At 46.7% G+C, this 21,319-nt stretch overlaps 1 protein-coding gene across 2 annotated transcripts in view; it reads right to left on the reverse strand.

Annotated features, from left to right (window-relative positions):
• The window catches only part of IGFBP7 (insulin like growth factor binding protein 7), an 81,673-nt gene that overhangs the window by 1,064 nt on the left and 59,290 nt on the right, over window positions 1-21,319 (reverse strand). For both annotated transcript variants that reach the window (XM_075127418.1, XM_048847165.2), the window contains 3 exons: window positions 6,239-6,348; window positions 3,254-3,370; window positions 1,028-1,152 (listed from right to left, as the gene is read on the reverse strand). In XM_075127418.1, the coding sequence (XP_074983519.1) occupies window positions 1,030-1,152; window positions 3,254-3,370; window positions 6,239-6,348 (350 nt within the window). In that variant the 3' untranslated portion in view covers window positions 1,028-1,029. The remainder of the gene's footprint in view (window positions 1-1,027; window positions 1,153-3,253; window positions 3,371-6,238; window positions 6,349-21,319) is intronic.

Below are 21,319 nucleotides of genomic sequence, written 5' to 3' on the forward strand. Positions count from 1 at the left end.
CAACTGTCATGCATTGGATGGCACCCGAGGCAGGGTTGCCCTATCACAATGCCCCTTTAACAGCCTTGAGGTACACTCCTTTTATAGACTGGAGTTTATATAGTCTTAATTTATTGGATGCATGTATCCCCTGCATTTGTGATAATGGATTTCTAAAATTAGGTATAATCTGGTCAAAACCAAGCACCTTTAGCAAAGGGCATAACTTAGTTATGTTAGTGTCTGACTTGACCCAATTCAGTAAATTACTCGATGGTGGGATTCATTTATACTCTTGCTTCACTGCTGGACAATCTTTTTATTTTTTAAAAACAGATCTTCCAGCTATTCAGATGTAATTTAAAAGAGCAGCAATCTAGAACCTCCATGAATGGATTATCACACACATTTATAGGTTAGTGTATGTAAAGGTTGCTAGGATGGAGGAAGAGCAAGGCAATTAGGACTACATGTATTGGCAAAATAGTCCTGCAGTTTTTGGAAGTGTTTTTAAAGCCTTTTATACTACTTGAAATTCTTTTCCACTGCATGCATCCGATGAAGTGAGCGGTAGCTCACGAAAGCTTATGCTCTAATAAATTTGTTAGTCTCTAAGGTGCCACAAGTCCTCCTTTTCTTTTTTCAGATAACATGGTGTCTGGAAAACCAGTGAAATCACCATCATAGCCTGAAAGCTGAGCTATTTGGAACAGAAGGGATTTTTAGTCCAATGTTTTAACTTTTACCTAGTTAACCTCCTATACCTAACACATATTTGGGAAAAAGCATGTCTTTATTAAATATGCAGCAACCCAAGTCTCGGTTATTTGTGAGCTCTTACGCTGGAGGCCTCCGTGAAGTGCTTCAGCAAAATAGAAAAGACTGGGTTTGACGTTAGAAATATCTGCAATCTACAGCTAACAGTTTTAAATGCAACTTTTCAGGTTGTTCTCTTATATCCTAAACAACCAAAGGGCGTAAAACCCATTTAAAAAAAAAAATCTTTGCACATATATAACTGTGTTAAAACTCTGCACATATTACCTACCTTTAGATATGGGTATTTTCATGTAAGGCATTGACAGTAATTCGTGCAGAGGCTGTAGCCTCTCCTTTGGAGTTTGATGCATGACACTCATACTCTCCAGCATCCTCTTTACTCAAAGGAGATATCTACGAAAACAAGCAGCATGTAGCCTTGTTTACTACAGAGGATTTGGTCTCAAGTTACTTTGCCTTATTGTTGGGTTGTATAACAGCAGTAAACAATAGCACTAGTAACAGACTCACTACGGGTAACTGATGGAGTGGGAATTAACACTCGGAGGCTGCACATGTCCAGAATATTTCCTTGGCCAGTAGTATGGAAAATGCTCATGTTCTGAACGTACAATAGTTTGTTTAAAAAAATTGCATCATAAACTGAACTTCTTAAAAATAATGAGAATTTATTCCCTATTAACAAAGAGAGCACAAAACTCAATCCTGACTTCTTTCAGCTGAGCCAAAGGGCCATCAGTGGCTTCAGTCAGCCTGACTTGGTCAGTAGTGGTTTGCCCTAGTTCCCAAATCAGATAGGTGGCACAGTACGGCAAGCGCTCTGGTACCTGTCCTGGAGCTCAGCAAGTCAATCCACTCCGGGTTTCACTCTGTCTTACACATCAGGATTTGCTTTAGCCAGACTTCAAACCTTTTTTATGTTTGCTTAGGTGTGTGTCTGTGATGTTTTAGAACTTCCTGTTGTCACTGAGAGGGAGACAGGAAAAAGCAGTAGTCCTAATGCTCCTCTCCTCATCATATTTTGGTTGACTCAGTAGCGTATTTGCCCTTCTCCAAAGCTTCCACCTCTGTTTTGGTGTACAGCGTAAGCTAACGCTGTTGAGTTCCATTCCCCAGCCACCACCTCATTGGGCAGCTGAAGAGATTGCACAGTGTGGTCTGTTCTTGCCAAAGCAAATCTGTCATGCCTGACCTATTGTGCCATCCTCTCTGCTGACTTCCCTGCTGCTGCTCTTTCCCCTGTCCAATCCACTTCCATGCATTACAGCTCAGGCCCTAGGATGCTGCTCCAGTTGTCACGCTCCCACTCAAGTAACTCCCTCTCTGAGAACTTTTTTTTTTAAAATAACCTTTTAACTTTAAGATTTAAATGTCTGGGACGCAGATTCCTGAGCTTTCACATTCCTTGAGGACACAGGTTAGAGATGCTAAGAGCAAAGGTTTTCTGTGAACTCCAGGACAGACCAGTCCTGTCATCTTCGCATAGCAATCATCAGTCTGAGCTGTAGGACATGGAATCAAGTGGAGGTAAAGGTCTCTGCCCCTTTCCTCTTTAAGTAAACTTATACTTAGCAGTTCAGAGTTCTTTGAGGAGGGCATCTCATCTGGCCAAGCTTGTAGCTATGGGGAACAGAGTCTCTTGAGCTGTACAGACTTGATTGGAAAGAGTGCCCCAGCAAGACAGGTACAAAATATAAACAGGTTTCAGAGTAGCAGCCATGTTAGTCTGTTTTCACAAAAAGAAAAGGAGGACTTGTGGCACCTTGGAGACTATTTGAGTATAAGCTTTCGTGAGCTACAGCTCACTTCATCCGATGAAGTGAGCTGTAGCTCACGAAAGCTTATGCTCAAATAAATTGGTTAGTCTCTAAGGTGCCACAAGTACTCCAAAATATAAACAGTGCTTTAGAAAGGCCAGGCTGCTTCTAGCTTGGGTTTGTGGGGCTCATATGACGTTATGAAAGTGACTCTGTGGAGAGGGAGGGTCTAGTGTAGCGCTCAGTCTTGCACTATGCTCTACAAAAGGTAGGACAGGACTGCTCTGATCTCTTGTGGAGAGTTCCACTCCCATGTGACCTTCACTGAAGATACCTGGACTCCAGTGCTAGCAATCCCTGTCCTAGCGGCCTACTGTGCTGCACCCGTTGATTGCAGTATTTTACAGACAGTGCAGAAGGAAAGGTGGTCTGTTATTTCAGTCTGGTCCTATTCCTGAGAGCTTTTAAACATCCTGCTCTTCCTTCTCATTATTTTCACACACATTTTGCAGGGGTGTAAATAATTACAAAAGATAAAGGAAGCAAAGAACTGGGCCAACTGAATGCATTTCATCTTACTCCTTGTCATACATGTCACTGCTTTTTAACTTCAAATTCACATGAACTCTGTTTTCAACACCAAGAAAAACACTGCACCTACTCGACTGTAATTTCCCAGTACTATGCACAGAAACTTGGATCTTGCTGATAGTATGTGAAAGTGCACAAGTACTTACCAATACCCAGCCAGTCACTTCATGTTTCTCAGGACCACCACGGGTCTGGATAGCTAAGTTGTCACGGTCTCCAGGCAGGAGCTCCAGCCTTTGGACACCATATTGTCCCCTTATTATCTGAGCAGAAATATTAAGAGTCAAGTTGTCAGTAGTTTGACAAGATTGCCATCATAAATACCTACACTACCTAAGGCCCAAAACCCCTAAAGCTTTGTCTACACACAAAAGCTGTCTGGGTTTAACTAGGCCCATACAGTTGGTGTGGTTATACTGATTTAAAGATGTTCCTACCACTATGACTATTCCTATAGGGAAAGAGAATGAATTACACTAGTATCTGCATCCTGGTGGGGAAGTTTGTACTGTTATAACACTGATAAAACAAAAAAATTATACCTCTAACCGACAGTTATACTGGTACAAAATCGGTATGCAGGCCTAAGACAGACTGTGGCCTGCAGACTGCATGTGAAAGTTTTACTGGTAACTAGTTTGAGTAAGGGTGTGATTTCTTACCATTATAGTTGTACCAGTAAAAGGCATAGTGTGGATGCATGGCTATACCTGTTAAAGCACCTCTATACCAGTATAACAGCAGCCCTACCAGTGGGGGAGTCTATAGTAGTTAACGCTGTACAACTTTCTAGCTTAGGCAATTTTCTAGCACTCAGCATTGTCCCTAACTCTGTTCCCACTGAAGGCAGTAGTAAAAAGTCCCCAGACTGCAATGGGAGCAGAGTTAGGCCACTGCCTAGCATTTCGGAAGATCCTATCCTAAATGCCTGAAATGGTGCAAGTATGGTATAAAAATGGGAAAAGGTTGTTCCATGGCGGCTGCTGTCTGTTTTTCAGTAGCACCTACAGTCCAAAGGGCCAGAGTTTCAAAGTGTTCAGCACCTAGCAGCTCCCACTGTCCTTAGTGACAATTTGGAGTGTGGGGCTGGATTCTCTATTCTCAGTGGAAGCTGCTGGGTGTTGAGCCCTTTTGAAAAAAATTGGCCTTTGGGCTCTGGAGCAGTGGGAAACTAGCACTGCACATGCTGTTACCAGGGCAGGGTCCATGGCACGTGACTTTCCCAAGGAGAATGGTGCACAAAGTAAACCAAAGGCAGCAACCTGAGCATCCACTGTCCTAAAACCAATGTTTTCTAGATGGCCATGGGCAAGAGTGGCAAAAAAGGCTTGTTACTGTGAAGCTTCTAGACACCAGTCATAGAATGATAGAATATCAGGGTTGGAAGGGACCTCAGGAGGTCATCTAGTCCTGCTCAAAGGGGGACTAATCCCCAATTTTTTTTTGCCTCAGATCCCTAAATGGCCCCCTCAAGGACTGAACTCACAAGCCTGGGTTTAGCAGGCCAATGCTCAAACCACTGAGCTACCCCTCCCCCTTCCACACTATGCTGCCTGGAAGCAGAAAACCACAGCTCTTTGTTAATGTGTAATTTGTGTTTTTTCAGCTTTTTTGGTGCAGGGGGAGGAGATAACAAAAGATCTGCCTCGTTAATCAGCAATGAAGCTAATGGTGTGAACAAGCTGCACCGAGCAATGTACCATACAATGTTCTACAGTCATTTGGTACATATTATTCCTTTCCATGATTATTTTGTTTACAGAAAACAGCAGCTTAATTCTGCCCTTCCTGCACACTCCTCCGATGCAGTGCTCCAGTAAGTTCCCGCAAGTGCTGGTGAGTGGCGTGTTTAGCCCCTGTGAGGGGAGGTTGCCATTTCTCTGTGCTGGCTTTAACTGGTGACTCTGGAGCACCCACCTAGTTGTGGAGCTTTAAAAGTCCACTGACGATGTCTGACAACGCACACCACAGCTGATTTCACTTACAAACAACAAGGTCTCCTTTGTCACCAGGAAATGTCTGTAGTTGGCCCTATTGTTTGGGTGGGTCACTATTTGAACAGTTTTCCTCAGAATATTTTAAATATACATTATTTGAAATTGATTGTAAAGGGCTATAAACCAGCAGAGGTCCCAAGAGCCTGTGGGTTCGAGAAAACTAGAGAAGTGATGGAGTCTGCACACTGGCACTTTTTTTATTTAACCTGCACACTGTTTGAAATTTAACACCAAATCAAAGGCTTCTCTCTATCCTATCTCTTCCAAAGAGGCAGCAAAGCGGGAGGAGCACAAGTGAATGTATGGAACCTGCCCGGCTTTGGGTTTCAGGCTCCTATGAGGTCCCAGTGCCAAATTCTGATGCAGTTTCTGAAGCTGAAGGTGCATCCTCCTTGCTATTAACTAAGGGTAAAAAACAAACCCAGGCCACCAGCACTATCAAACCATACACCCCAGGAGCAGCATCACTTCAAGGCTAACATAAGAAAACAAAAACACTACAGGATTACTATGACTCTGACCTGGGCATACAAGGCCAGTGTTTTCAAAGCCACAGGCATGTATGAGCTTATTATCATTGGGAAACATTCTTTAGCTACTCTTCACACCAGTCTTTAATATGGCAAAGCATAATTGTGTTTCTCTTATCAGCATAAACAAAAGTACAAAAGAAAAATATTTTTTGGGAGCAGAGGGGGGAATTAAACAAATCCAGATTGGGGAGTGGAAATGGGAAATAAAGATTTTCTTTTTTTTTTTTTTTAAATCTTTTTGCATTGACTGGAGAAACTCACTGGAAACATGCTCTTCTGCTGGTGGGTTTGCTGTAGCCTTTATCTTGCAGTTGCTGTCTAACAGTCGTAACTACCCTTTGGAAAGGGCTACAGTTCATAGGTGGTGCTGGATTTGGTAACACATTTGGTATTTTTCTAATCCTTGCACAAATGGGACTGCCCTTCTTTCTTGCCACTTTAAAAACAATGCAGAGCTTGCTATAAAATGCCTTTCTTTATTATGGACTAATTCTCTCTGCTCCTCTGCCATCTCCCCCAAGAGGTGAAGAATATGGTACTATAGTAAATAAACATGGCATAATCCATGCTACTCTTGAAAAACAGATCCTATTCCACTGACCTTATTCCAAGTGAGCACTGGGGTTGGAATGCCCATGACTTCACAACTCAGGTAAATCTTTGCTCCAGTGACATTCCAGATTTCCTTAGGGGGAGTCACAATGGAAGGCCCTGAAAAGAGAGAAATCCTTTAAAACAAGTGACTCCAACTTGATGTCTGGTTCCCTGCTTCTTGTTTGTACCCAGTTACATTCAATAGTTTTTTAGTGCCAGGGACTCTCTAATACTATTATAGACAGGTTTGGTAGCTCCACCCAATTAAGGTTGCCCAACACTTCCCATTATAAGACTCTGTTTTCAGTTGCTTATGACTTTGCCAAATTTGAACTGTTTGGGCTGAAATTTTCCAGACTGGATGTCTGCCTCAGGCTGAATTAGTTTGGAAAATTTCAGCCAAAATGGTTAAGCTGCTTCTAAGAACCAAAATAGGGGAAAATATGTTTTTACCCGCATTAAAAAATTTGGGTGACATCTTCATTGAGAGGCTCTAACACCTTATTGCTTTGGAACAGGGGCTTGAAATTTGGCAGGGGAGTGGCCTTTGTGTCATGTATGTGCCTTTTGCCACTCCCATGAAAATCTGCAAAATTTGGCCAAGTCATAAGCCTTGGAAAAATTACAGTTTTCACATGCTCAGTAGAGACTTGCTAGAGTTTATCATAGAATCATAGAATATCAGGGTTGGAAGGGACCCCAGAAGGTCATCTAGTCCAACCCCCTGCTCAAAGCAGGACCAATTCCCAGTTAAATCATCCCAGCCAGGGCTTTGTCAAGCCTGACCTTAAAAACCTCATCTAAAACCTTCTTAGATTCTGTCCACACTGAGCATGCTCCAGCCTGGGGACACAGGGGGCTAAGAAGGACTTTCTCTGCAATTGCAGCTTCCAGCTGTTCTGGGCTGTGCTGGGTTCCAAGCCTGAGTCTCCAGTGCTCTCAGTGACCCTTCCACTGGTGCCCAGGCAGTGAGAAGGAGGAAGCTGCCTGATTTGAATGCTGAAGGGACAAGAGCTGGATTGTGTGTGTGTGTGATCCGAGCAGCATCCCAATGCAAGAGAGCAAGGGGCTCCCTGATAGGGAGTTTCAGCTGGTCTGACCAGTTCAGTGTACCCCAACTCATTAATGTCATAACTGGTGTCTAAAAGGTATCATGTAAGATACCAATAGAAATCTAGTAACATACTAATCATTAATATTCTTGCGAAGTGTAGGTATGGAGGACAAATTCAAAATTACAAACGTATTGGGAATTACGTTCTTAAAGTGTGTCTGCCAGGCAGGGCTGAAATCACCCCACCCTAGACAATGGAATGTGGTTCAGCCATCTTGAAGGTACTTCCAAGGTATGGGAATCCATTTACATAAGAGGAAACAAAACCGTCAAGCTAACAAGGGGAGGAGATAACCACTGAGCATCATAGCAGGGGGAGGAGACTGCAGGAACAAATAAATCTGGATTTTAGTAAACACCAGGGAATCTCCTTCCTTACAGCTTGAAAGAACTTTACTGTAGGGGGTATTAGGGTAGCCAACTTTCTAACCGCACAAAACTGAACACCCTAGCCCCGCCCCTTCCCTGAGGCCCTGCCCCCCCACTCACTATATTCCCCCTCCCTTGGTGAGTCATGCTCCCCCACTCTCACTCACTTTCACTGGACTGGAGCAGGGAGTTAAGATGCAGGAGGGGGGGAGGGTTCTAACTGGGGGTGCAGGCTCCAGGGTGGGGCCAGAAATGAGGGGTTCAAGATATGGGAGGGGGCTCCAGGCTGGGGCAGGGAGTTGGGGTGCGTGAGGGGGTGAGAGCTCTGGCTGGGGGTGTGGGCTCTGGAGTGGGGCTGGGGGTTTGGGGTGTAGGAGGCGGGGTCCAGACTGGGGGATGGGGCTGAGGGATTCGGAATGTGGGAGGGGGCTGCGGGTTGAGGCAGGGAGTTGGGGTGCAGGAGGGGGTGAGGGCTCTGGGCTGGGGGTGCAGGCTTTTGGTCTGGGGCTAGGGATGAGGGGTTTGGGATATCTGGGTTTCGGGGGTGCTCAGGCTGGGGCAGGGGATTGGGCATGGACTTACCTCGGGTGGCTCCCAGTCAGCGGTGCAGCAGGGCTAAGGCAGGCTTCCTGCCTGTCCTGGCGCCACGCTGCGCCCTGGAAGCAGCCAGCAGGTCCGGCTCTTGGGGGGGGGGGAAGGGTGGGGAGCCAGGAGGCTCTGTGCACTGCTTTAGCCTGCAGGCACTGCCCCCCAGCTCCCATTGGCTATGGTTCCTGGCCAGTGGGAGTGCGGAGCAGGTGCTCAGGATGGGGGCAGCATGCAGAGCCCCATGGCTCCCCTGCCTAGGAGCTGAACCTGCTGTCTGCTTCCAGGTGCAGCATGGTGACTAGACAGGTAGGGACTAGCCTGCCTTAGATCCGCAATACTGCCGACAGACTTTTAACGGTCCTGTCGGCGGTGCTGACTGGAGCCGCCAGGGTTCCTTTTTGACTGGGTGTTCCGGTTGAAAACTGGACGCCTTGCAACCCTAGAGGGTAGCCTTCAAAAGAATTCATTTCAAAGGTTCACTGGACTCTAAAGAGAGGGGCAAAGAACCCCCAGGGACCTTTCACCTAAAAATACAAAGGAACTGAACACTTTGGACTTTGTGGGAGATCCTGACCAAGGGGTGGTCAGCCATCTTGCTGTGGTAAGAATCTTACCTTGAACCAAGTCTAGTTTTGTTAAATCTTTGCTTCTAGAAAGTGTTTTCACTTTAATTTGCTTGTCACCATTTCTAACGCTATCCCTTGTACCTGAACTCACTTAAAATTCCACCTCCTTTTGTTAATAAATTTGCTTTACTTTTAATCTGAACCAAGCCAGTACTGTGTTTTAACTGAAGTGATAGTTAACTCCAGTTAATGTGAGTGTGCTGTGGAGTTTGTCTCTTTAGAGGAGCAAATGAACCTTATTATTCCTCTGACTTGTCCAGGAGAGGGCTGGACATTGCAGAGTACATGGTTTTGGGAAAATTTGGGACTGGGGGTGCTGGAGTCACCTTGCCAGGTGTAACCAAGGCTGGTGGAGATCAGAGTGTGGCAGGGATGTAACAAGCAGGCCACTGGAGTCAGAGTTGCTGGTCCAGGGTTGCTTATCACACAGACACTAAGTGCATGCTGAGATGCTGGCTGGGAGTGTACAGACAAGGGAGCTACAGCACCAGAACATTTTAAGGCACCCAGGGTTACAGGGCAGGTAATTGGGGGTGGGGGAAGGAGATTGTGACAGAACCTTTGGTGGTGAAGGTGGGGCTTATGGGGAGGGGGAAAGGAAAACTGGGCCTCAGTGTTGGGGGGGAGGGAGACTTGGACTGGATGGGAAAAGAGTCTGGGGCTGGGAGACTGGGAGCTAGCAGGGGGGCAGAAGGGGTTCAATGGATGCAAAATATCCCCTGCGCATGCTCTTAGCAGGCTATGCATGTTCTCAGCTCTGCTGCACACTTCCTGTGTGACCTGAGACAAATCACTACCTTGCTCTGTGCTTCACTTTCGACATCTCTAACATGGGGATGATATTTCCCTACATCACAGGTGTCTAGTGAGGATGCAGTCACTAACCCATGCTAGGCCATCAAGACATTACACAACGAGTATCTCAACCAAAGTGTAACAAAGAAATGGTCTGGTAAATTACCCCACCAGCAAACTTCCAACTGCTACCTTCCCCCACAGTGCTGGCCCTTTGTTTAGGCAGAAGCTAGCAAATGTGTGTGCATGCATGAGTGAATGGGAAAGAGAAAGGTGTGGGGGGAGGGAACACAGGCCAATGCGTGTAAGAGCAGGGAATGGGGGGAGGGCAGGGACGGCTAGCTTTCCAAATGAGCTCAGCTCCCACATAGGCAGTAAACAAAGTGGCCAGACTGTTCTCAATGGAAGCTGCTGGGTGCCTGGGCCCTTTTCATAGATTCATAGAATATCAGGGTTGGAAGGGACCTCAGGAGATCATCTAGTCCAACCCCCTGCTCAAAGCAGGACCAACCCCAACTAAATCATCCCAGCCAGGGCTTTGTCAAGCCTGACCTTAAAAACCTTTTAAGGAAGGAAATTCCACCACCTCCCTAGATAACACATTCCAGTGCTTCACCACCCTCCTAGCGAAAAAGGTTTTCCTAATATCCAACCTAAACCTCTCCGACTGCAACTTGAGACCATTCCTCCTTGTTCTGTCATCAGCTACCACTGAGAACAGTCTAGATCCATCCTCTTTGGAACCCCCTTTCAGGTAGTTGAAAGCAGCTATCAAATCCCCCCTCATTCTTCTCTTCTGCAGACTAAACGATCCCAGTTCCCTCAGCCTCTCCTCATAAGTCATGTGTTCCAGTCCCCTAATCAATTTTGTTGCCCACCACTGGACGCTTTCCAATTTTTTCACGTCCTTGTAGTGTGGGGCCCAAAACTGGACACAGTACTCCAGATGAGGCCTCACCAATGTTGAATAGAGGGGAATGATCACGTCCCTCGATCTGCTGGCAATGCCCCTACTTATACAGCCCAAAATGCCGTTAGCCTTCTTGGCAACAAGGGCAGACTGTTGACTCATATCCATCTTCTCGTCCACTGTAACCCCTAGGTCCTTTTCTGCAGAACTGCTGCCTAGCCATTCGGTCCCTAGTCTGTAGCGGTGCATGGGATTCTTCCGTCCTAAGTGCAGGACTCTGCACTTGTCCTTGTTGAACCTCATCAGATTTCTTTTGGCCCAATCCTCTAATTTGTCTAGGTCCCTCTGTATCCTATCCCTACTCTCCAGCATATCTACCTTGACTCGTTGGACGTGTTGTTCCTTGACTTTAGCAAAGCTTTTGACACGGTCTCCCACAGTATTGTTGCCAGCAAGTTAAAGAAGTATGGGCTGGATGAATGGACTACAAGGTGGATAGAAAGCTGGCCAGATCGTTGGGCTCAACGGGTAGTGATCAATGGCTCCATGTCTAGTTGGCAGCCGGTATCAAGCGGAGTGCCCCAAGGGTCGGTCCTGGGGCCGGTTTTGTTCAATATCTTCATTAATGATCTGGAGGATGGCGTGGATTACACCCTCAGCAAGTTTGCAGATGACACTGAACTGGGAGGAGAGGTATCATAGAATAGAAATCATAGAATCATAGAATATCAGGGTTGGAACGGACCTCAGGAGGTCATCTAGTCCAACCCCCTGCTCAAAGCAGGACCAATCCCCAATTAAATCATCCCAGCCAGGGCTTTGTCAAGCCTGACCTTAAAAGCCTCTAAGGAAGGAGATTCTACCACCTCCCCAGGTAACCCATTCCAGTGCTTCACCACCCTCCTAGTGAAAAAGTTTTTCCTAATATCCAACCTAAACCTACCCCACTGCAAGTTGAGACCATTACTCCTCATTCTGTCATCTGCTACCACTGAGAACAGTCTAGATTCATCTTCTATGGAATTCCCCCTTGAGGTAGTTCTTTAACTTGCTGGCAAGAATACTGTGGGAGACTGTGTCAAAAGCTTTGCTAAAGTCAAGGAATAACATGTCCAGTGCTTTCCCCTCATCCACAGAGCCAGTTATCTCATCACAGAGGGCAATTAGATCAGTCAGGCATGACTTGCCCTTGGTGAATCCATGCTGACTGTTCCTGATCACTTTTCTCTCCTCTAAGTGCTTCAGAATTGATTCCTTGAGGACCTGCTCCATGATTTTTCCAGGGACTGGAAGATCTGGTCATGTCATTTACTTGCCCAGATGGGAGTCGTTACGTACTGAGTTGTTTAGAAAATCTGGCCCTAAATGCTGACCCTCAGGCTTCACAGTGTATTAAACACAAGCAGTATTTCAGGAAGGAGAAGAATGGGCTCTGTTTAATCTCCTTTATTGTAGGACTGCACTGCAAACCTGCTATTAATTTCTTGAAATAGAAAGCGAAATCCAAATGAATGTGTCATGTTTATTTCCACTCAATTAAAGCTTTCAAGGCTGCATCCCAGAAGTAAATCTAAGAGACGGTATTTCCTGTTTCTCAGAAGAATGGTTCATATCAACCACTGACAAATGGGTAAGAGAGCTATTAAGGCAGGGATACTCTCTGCTCCAGCCCACCCCTTCTTCATCCATTTCCCCAATGGCACCAATACCCCTAAGTGCGAACTGATCTGGAATGAAATCTCCCATCTCCTGGACACAGGAGTGACAGAAGGAATTAGCTCAGAAGAATAGTTCTCAGGGCTCTACTCTACCCTCTTCATAGTTCAGAAGCACACATGAGGAGTCAAAGCCATGCTACATCTCAGAACGCTCAGCAAGTGGATGAAGAAAACAAAATTTCCAGATGAAGACCCTTCTGCGGTGTCATCTCGCATCAGGGGGATCTCCTAACCTCAGTGGACCTCAGGGATGCATTCACAACCCCATTCGCAGGCTTCTGAGATTTGCTTATGGCACAGAGCACTATCAGTACCGAATCTCCCATTCGGTCTCTCGTCAGCCCCAAGGGTCTTTACGAAGATGCCAGTGCTGGTCATAGCCAGGGTTAGGGTGCAGGGGACTGATGTATAGCCCTTTCTGGATGAAATTCTAATCAGAGTTCCGCCCCAGCCTGTGGTGCACTATGCCACATTGCGAACTCTGGACCTCCTGCAAGCCTACGGCTTTCTGATAAACATCAAGAAAAGTTCCTTGATCCCATTGATAACCCAATTGGGAGTGGACATAGGCACCTCACTGGAGAAGACCTACCTCTCACTCAACAGGTTCTGGAGGATCCAGTATCTCATCTCCATCCTGTGTAAGTGCACCAAGTCAACCATAGCTCAGTGCCTTCAACTACTGGGCTACCTGGTGTCATGCACAGGGGTCACTGCATGGGCAAGACCCCACATCAAGTGTCTCCAGGCCTCCTTCTGAAAGGATGCACCAGTCTCCAGAATACTTGACAGATCAGGTGATGATCCTGAGTCAGGTACTCTGCTCTCTAGCATAGTGAGCAGTTTCTGAGGACTTTGCTTCTCGCAACCTATGCCAGCTTGCTAGGTTGGGGAGCATACCTCTGGAGCCCCAAGAACAGGAAACACAGTATCCATCTCCTGGAGCTCAGAGCCATCAAGCTGGCTCTCAGGAGACTCCAGAGCTACCTACAGGGCAATAAAGTGCTGGTCCAGTCAGACAATACAACCACAGTTGCATACATAAACAGCCAAGGGGTAATAAGGACTGTAGCTCCACATGAAGAAGCAATGGAGATATTGGAATGGGCAGAAAAACCCCTACCTTCCCTAATGGCGATACACGTAAAAGGGGAGCTGAATCAGAAAGCAGAAATACAGTCGACAACTCAGAATGGTGCCTGAAACAGGAAGTCTTCAATCTGATTTCAAAGAAGTTCAGTTTCCCCTCAGTTGATCTGTTTGCAAGTTGCAAAAACACCAAACAGCTGAAATACTTCACCAGAGAAGCGGATCCCATGTCCATGGCAGCAGATGCCCTGTTGCACAGATGGCCGCAATGTGTGCTATATGCATTCCTACCCGTCTCTCTCATTAGGAAAGTATTCCAAAAGATAAAGCATGAACAAGCAAAGGTCATTCTAACAACTCTGTACAGACAAAAGAGGCCCTCATCCTTCGATCTGATGGAGCTAAAACTAGAATCACTGTTACAGCTGCCACTCAGACTAGACATTCTTTCCCAAGGCCCTTTTCTCCACCCAGACCCAGACCATCTTCAGTGGACAGCCTGGTTATTGAAAGGGAACCATTACCAGCAAAAGGCCTGTCAAGGTTCCTTCCCCACTCTGAACTCTAGGTTACAGATGTGGGGACCCGCATGAAAGAACCCTACGCTTATTCTTACCAGCTTAGGTTAAAAAAGTCCCGAAGGTACAAACTTTGCCTTGTCCCTGAACAGTATGCTGCCACCACCAAGCGTTTTAAACAAAGAACAGGGAAAGAGACCACTTGGAGACATCTTCCCCCAAAATATCCCCCCAAGCCCTACACCCCCTTTCCTGGGGAAGGCTTGATAATAATCCTCACCAGTTGGTACAGGTGAACACAGACCCAAACCCTTGGATCTTAAGAACAAGGAAAAATCAAAGAGATTCTTAAAAAAAGAATTTTAATTAAAGAAAAGTTAAAAGAATCACCTCTGTAAAATCAGGATGGAAAATACAGGGTAATAAGATTCAAAACATAGAGAATCCCTCTAGGTACCTTAAGTTACAAAAAGACACAAAAACAGGAATATACATTCCCTCCAGCACAGCTTATTTTACAAGCCATTAAACAAAAGAAAATCTAACGCATTTTCTAGCTAGATTACATACTAACTTTACAGGAGTTGTAAGGCTGCATTCCTGATCTGTTCCCGGCAAAAATGTCACACAGACAGACAGAACCCTTTGTTCCCTGCCCCCTCCAGATTTGAAAGTATCTTGTCCCCTCATTGGTCATTTTGGGTCAGGTGCCAGCAAGGTTACCTTAGCTTCTTAACCCTTTACAGGTGAAAGGGTTTTGCATCTGGCCAGGAGGGATTTTATAGCTCTGTATACAGAAAGGTGGTTACCCTTCCCTTTATATTTATGACAAGGCCTCTCTCGTGTCCAGGAAAGTCTCCACAATAAAAGTCCATTCCTCCATCTAGACCAAGTTCAGTCTGTTGTGCCAGAAGTGCAGTGTTAATTCAAGACATCCTGGAATTCCAGCTATTCTGGACTTTCTTCAAGAAGATGTGGATAAAGCTCTTCAATCCAGCACCTTAGCATGCCAGGTATTGGCCACCACAAAGTCCTGGCTGGGATGATTTAGTTGGGGTTGGTCCTGCTTTGAGCAGGGGGTTGGACTAGATGACCTCCTGAGATCTCTTCCAACCCTAATCTTCTGTGATTCTATGACCATTAGTGGTCTATTAACGGGATCCTTGGGCAGCAGATTTCTCAGAGCAGTCAGACTGGCCAGACCAGCAGTCAGACCAGTCTTCCCTAAATGAGACCTACCATTGGTGTTGAAGGCCCTAACCACTCGCTCTTTTGAGACTGACTTCTATATCAGCATTTAATCTCTCCATGAAAACCTGTTTTCTGGTCAGCATCATGCCTGCTAGGTGAATTCCAGAGTTGGCAGTCCTATCTATGCAGGAACCCTATTGTGTGTTCCATGATGACAAAGTAGCACTGAGAACTCTGCAGTCCTTTCTTCCCAAGGTGAACTTTCCTTTCCATACGTCACAGAAAAATGTCCTTCTTTCCTTCTGCCCAAATCCATCCCAGAAGTGTGGCACACTTTAGATGTTAGAAGAGCACTGAAACTCTACCTCAAGTGCACAGAATCCACAAGGTCATGTACCCTTTTGTCTCCTTTAATCCAAAATGCCAAGGGCTCAGAGTCTCAAGGCTATCTGTCGCTAGGTGGGTCAGATTATGCATTGTTGAGGTTTACAAAGTGCTAGGAGCTCCTGTTCTAGAAGGAGCCAGGGCACACTCTGTGAGATCTAGGGCCATCTCATGGAACAAGTGAGCATGGGCCTTCATCGCAGAGATATGCAGAGCAGCCACATGGTTGTTGGTTATATCAAACATTACAAAGTGGACTTTCTGTCCTCCACAGACAGCTCTTTCGTCAGGAAGGTGCTCCAGTAATAGCCTTGCCTTTTGGACAATCCTTAAGGAGGGGGTTTACCTAACTATATCTTCTTTTGTTTATCTTTTCTTGTCCCTCAGTACTCCTGATCACTGCTCTCTACTTCCCAGGTATAGCAGAATTGTGGGAGACAGTGGGACACAGAATGGAAAATTTCTTAGCTGATGTTTTCCTTTCTTCTAGCAGTATCTCCCACAATTCTACCCATCCTTGATGGCTTTCTGTCAAGGGTCAGCATTTTATTTGGCCTATGTATCTATGTACACCAGGCCAACTCTCAACATGGTAATGACTTTGACATAGATGTTATGGTTATAAATAATTTTCTCAATGCGTGTTTCACACAGCTTTGGAATAACTCAACTGGCGGCAAGCAGAAGAAGAGGACGTAGCCAGCACAAGCTGCGGTACAGTTTTAAACTGCCTCCAGAAGCTGCAGAGAAGAGTGGCTCGAACACAGCAAAACTGTGGGAGATGCTGCTAGCAGAAATAAAATTATTGGGTGAGAAATTTTCTGTTCTTAAACATACAGAGAAAGATCCTCAATTGGTGTCAATTGTCAGAGCCCCACTGAGATCAATGGAGTGGTGACCATTTACAACAGCTAAGGAAGTGGCCCCTTGTCTTAGAAGCAAGAGATGGCAAAGCCGTGTTAGTTCACTAGCTCGTTCCATCCATCCTGGTGCACGGCCACTCCCTACTACAGTGTGTTCCTAAGTGCTCTGTCCAGGTTAGTACTGAATGATTCCAGGGATGAGGCTTCATCATGTCTCATAGGAGACTGTTTCTCCAACCAATAGACCTCACTGATATTCAGCCTATATTTTCCTTTTTTTAGTTTTACCCCATTGCTCCTGATTAGGTTTTCATTCACCTTCTTGCATGGTTCTCACGGGTCATCTTACAGGGACTACAGCATCACTGATGGGCAGAAACATGGATTGCAGGATTTTGCTGCATGGCTGTGAGAAGGGATGGGCATGATTCATATATTCTATGGCCAGAAAGGACTAGTGTGATCATTTAGTCTGACCTCTGGCATCGCACAGGCCATGGGACTTCCCTGAATTAATTCCTGTTTGAACTGTTTCAGCACTGTACACCGGTGCTGTACACACTTCCCTTTTTATTTTCTCTCCTACAGTGTGTTTTTCTTTCTATATCCTTCCTTTCCCCCACTCTTACGCTGTCCTCTCACCTCCTTACAATGGGCCTTGACAAATATGTCCTTCAGCCTCAGGGGGAATTAATTAATTGCTAAAACAATGCACTGGTGATCAGTCAGGGCTGGGTATTTTGTTCTCTTGCCAGGTATTAAACCCACTGTCAAACGCAGCCCTTATTTTTATCATCAGAATATAACTAATTCTATTAACTAACTGATAATTAACTGATAACTGAGTGTTTAATTAGGGTTCCTCTACACTTTAAATCTTTCTTCCTCCTGACAATTTAATTTTGCAAGTCAGTTAGTGGCTTTAGTTTCCTTGATACACCATAGTTCTCTTCAGGGCCATGCAGTACAATATCAGACATCCCAGGTGCATACTGTGAGACCACAAAATATACCTGAACAAGGGCCCGGTATGTAGGAAAAGATCAAACCTGGATTACAGATCTTGGAACATGGGGTTTGATCATCCCCTGCCTGAACCATTTGGAGCTGCTTATACAAGTGCAGAGAGGCCCCAATTTGGCAAAGCACTTAAGCATGTGCTTAAGCCCCATTACTTAAAAGTAAAGCACATGCTTAAATGCTCTGTTGAATCAGGGCCAGTGAGTGTATATTCCACTGGTGAGTGTGGGTTACAGGTCCCTGTCTGTGCCAATCCAGACATAATACGAGTCTATTACAGCCCCCGCTAAAGAGCACTGGCTCCTTAGCTCAAACTGTGGCAGCTCCTGCTTTTAGCTCTAGAGATCCCCAGTGTGTCAGCCAAGATGGTGGCTGTCACAATGCAAAGTGGGTGTGAAATGCTACCCATCTGAGGGCATGGCTACACTGGCGGATGTAGAGCGCTTTGAGTTAAACCTGCCTTCGGAGAGCGCAGTAGGGAAAGCGCTGCAGTCTGTCCACACTGACAGGAACAAGCGCACTGGCGTGGCCACATTTGCGGCACTTGCAGCGGCATTGGGAGCGGTGCATTATGGGCAGCTGTCCCACAGAGCACCTCTTCCCATTCTGGAGCTGTGGCTTCTGGGAAGGGGGTGGGGAATGCGGGACATTCTGGGTCCTGTCCCAATGCCCCGTGATGCATCAGTTTTCATCCCAGCAATCCCTGTGCTTCCATCCACATCTGGTGCCATCTTTCAACGTTTTTTATACTGCGCGCTCTGTCTTCCCTTTAGGTCTGCAGGAATGGAGCCCGAACTGCTGAGGAGTATGCTGACGAGTCTCGTCAGCATGTCACGTTTGGCAGTCGAGTTATTCCTTATGATCCAAAGTGACAGTGAGGGCTCCGATGATGATATCGACTCGAGTAACGCATATGACATGAGTTTGCTTGTCGCATTCATGGACATGCTCACCACCGTGGAATGCTGCTTTTGGCCTCGGGAAACAAGCACTGAGTGGTGGGATCACATCGTCATGCAAGTCTGGGATGATGAGCAGTGGCTGCAAAACTTTCGGATGAGAAAAGCCACTTTCACAGGACTGTGTGAGGAGCTTGCCCCCACTCTGTGGTGCAAAGACACAAGATTGTGTCCCTGACGGTGGAGAAGTGGGTGGCTATTGTAATCTGGAAGCTGGCAACTCCAGACAGCTACCGATCAGTCGCTAACCAGTTTGGAGGGGGGAAGTCGACTGTTGGAATCGTGTTGATGCAAGTTTGCAGGGCCATTAATCACATCCTGCTCAGAAGAACCGTGACTCTGGGTAACATGCATGACGCTGTGGATGGCTTTGCACAAATGTGTTTACCTAACTGTGGCGGGGTGATAGATGGCACACATATTCCAATTCTGGCACCAGCCCACCTAGTCTCTGAGTATGTTAATCGGAAGGAGTATTTCTCTATGGTTCTCCAGGCGGTTGTGGATCACCATGGGCGTTTCATTGACATTAACACAGGCTGGCCCAGAAAGGTGCATGACGCACACATCTTTTGGAACACTGGCCTGTTCAGGAAGCTGCAAGCTGGGACTTTTTTCCCAGACCAGAAGATCACCGTAGGGGAAGTCGAAATGCCCATTGTGATCCTTGGAGACCCCACTTACCCTTTAATGCTGTGACTCATGAAACCTTACACAGGGAGCCTTGACAGCAGCAAGGAGCGGTTCAACAAAAGGCTGAGCTGGTGCAGAATGACTGTGGAGTGTGCTTTTGACCGTTTAAAGGGCCGCTGGTGCTCTCTGTATGGGAAGCTGGACCTGGCCGATGACAGCATCCCCGCGGTTATATCCGCGTGCTGTACCCTCCATAACATTTGTGAAGGGAAGGGTGAACAATTCACTGAGGCATGGAACTCGGTGGTTCAATACCTGGAGGCTGAATTTGAACAGCCAGAGAGCAGGGCTATTAGAGGGGTCCAGCGTGGGGCTGCAAGGATTAGGGATGCACTGAGGGAGCAATTTGAGGCTGAAAGCCACCAGTAATATCTGATGCCCTGCATGGGAGTGAAGTGCAGTGGTTCCAATGTTAGTAGGAATCTGTGTTTGCTACGCTGACTTGAAGTGCCTGTTTCTTTCCTGGGCTAAGGTATCTTTTACTTTATGCAATAATAAAGAATGTTTTCAAAGAAAAAAATTCATTTATTGAAAAGAAAATTCATTTACTGAAAAGAAACACAACTGCTTGGGAAACAGAAAGGGCAACAGGGTGGGGTGGGGAACAGTACAATCACAGATTTGCGTATGTCCTGTTATCATACTCAGCCTTCCTGTCTGGAGTGCTGTGCAATGAGTGCTACACTTCAGGATGGTTGTATTGCATGGTGATGGGGGTTAAGTGCAGTGGGTAAGGTTGTAGTTTTCAGGGCTGGGTGGTGAAGCTACGGGTGTTGGAGGCAGCTGGTGGTGGTAAGAATCCAGATATTGGGGCAAGTGGGTTGGAGGTGACATGGGGGCACAAGGGAAAAAATTTTGGGACAAGGGCTGCAGGGGGGGTCGGGCATGGTAGTGCTCCGCCTGCATGGCTACGAGCACCTAGATCGAGTCACCATTTTGGAGCTCCCATGGGTTATGTGTGCTCACTTTGGGATGGTCAAATTATGCTATTGTGTAGACTGTACTTGCCCTTAAGTATGGGGGAATCATTGCTCTGTCTGGTGTGAACAATGCTGCCTCTGTTAAGTGTTGCATTTTGCCTTTACAGATGCAACCTTGAGATCTCAGCCATCCGTGTTATCACTGGCCGAAAGACTCCAAAGAATCAGAAAGAGGCCACGCAGAAGCAAGGAAGACATGTTGCATGAAGTAATGCAGCATTCAAGTAATGAAAATTGAAAAGTGCAGGAGTGGCGGGACAGTGAAAGGAGGATCCACCAGCAGAATGAGGAGTGCCGGCACAAAAGCATGGTGCTCCAGCAACAAAGCACAGATCGGCTGATAAGCATAATGGAGCGCTGAGAGGAGTAAGCACAGGGTCAAGCATGACTGATTGTTTCACGGCTGTACTGTCCTCGGGGTTTCTGTGCCTTGGGGAGAGCCAACAGCGGCAGGGGGCCGCTATACTAAACACTGTCCCCACATTTTCCACAGGAGTTCGTCCTGGAAGATATCTCTCTACTGAGGGTGACCTGGGAAGCAAGGGAGGGTCTTCTACTGCAATGTGGCTTCCGCCCTGACCCATATGCAGCTTGCCTGTGGGCAGCAATGGTCCCCCCCGCCCCTCACGGCACAGTGGTGCAGACAAGTTAGCCTTACTGGGACAAGGAACACAGTGGCTCTCCCGAGAAACCTGCGCAAGCTCATTGCCCAAGTTCTGGATGAGACCTTTGAAGAGATCGCTGAGGTCGATTACCATGATGTGAGAGAGCACATCAATGCCCTATTCCGCATCTAGGCATGCATGCAGCCCTAACCCTCCTCGCCCCAAGAGTCTGCACCGAATAACTTCTTTCCCAAAATAAAAGCCACTTACTGGGAACCTCCTCTAGTGTTTGTCCTTCCCCAAGCACCGGCCGCCGTGACTGGCTACCTTCCTCCTGGCTTGAGAGCAGCTCCTGGCTGCATGCATCTAGGGATTCCAGGGTGTCTTCCTCTGCCTCAGCACCCTCGCTCCCACTTTGCTTGTCCTCCTCCTGCCTTGTTGAACTGGGCTCTGAAGTGTCCACAGTGGTACTCGGACTGGAGGTGGGGTTGCCCACAAGTATCGTGTCCAGCTCTTTGTAGAAATGGCAGGTTGCAGAGGCAGCACTGGAGCGGCTGTTCACCTCGCGGGCTTTGTGGTGGGCATTCCGCAGCTCCTTCACTTTAACCCTGCACTGCAGGGCGTCCCGGTCATGGCCCCTTTCCATCATGTCCCTTGATACCTGCC

This window comes from Caretta caretta, chromosome 4 (genome assembly GCF_965140235.1).
Source record: "Caretta caretta isolate rCarCar2 chromosome 4, rCarCar1.hap1, whole genome shotgun sequence".
Classification (NCBI taxonomy): domain Eukaryota; kingdom Metazoa; phylum Chordata; order Testudines; family Cheloniidae; genus Caretta; species Caretta caretta.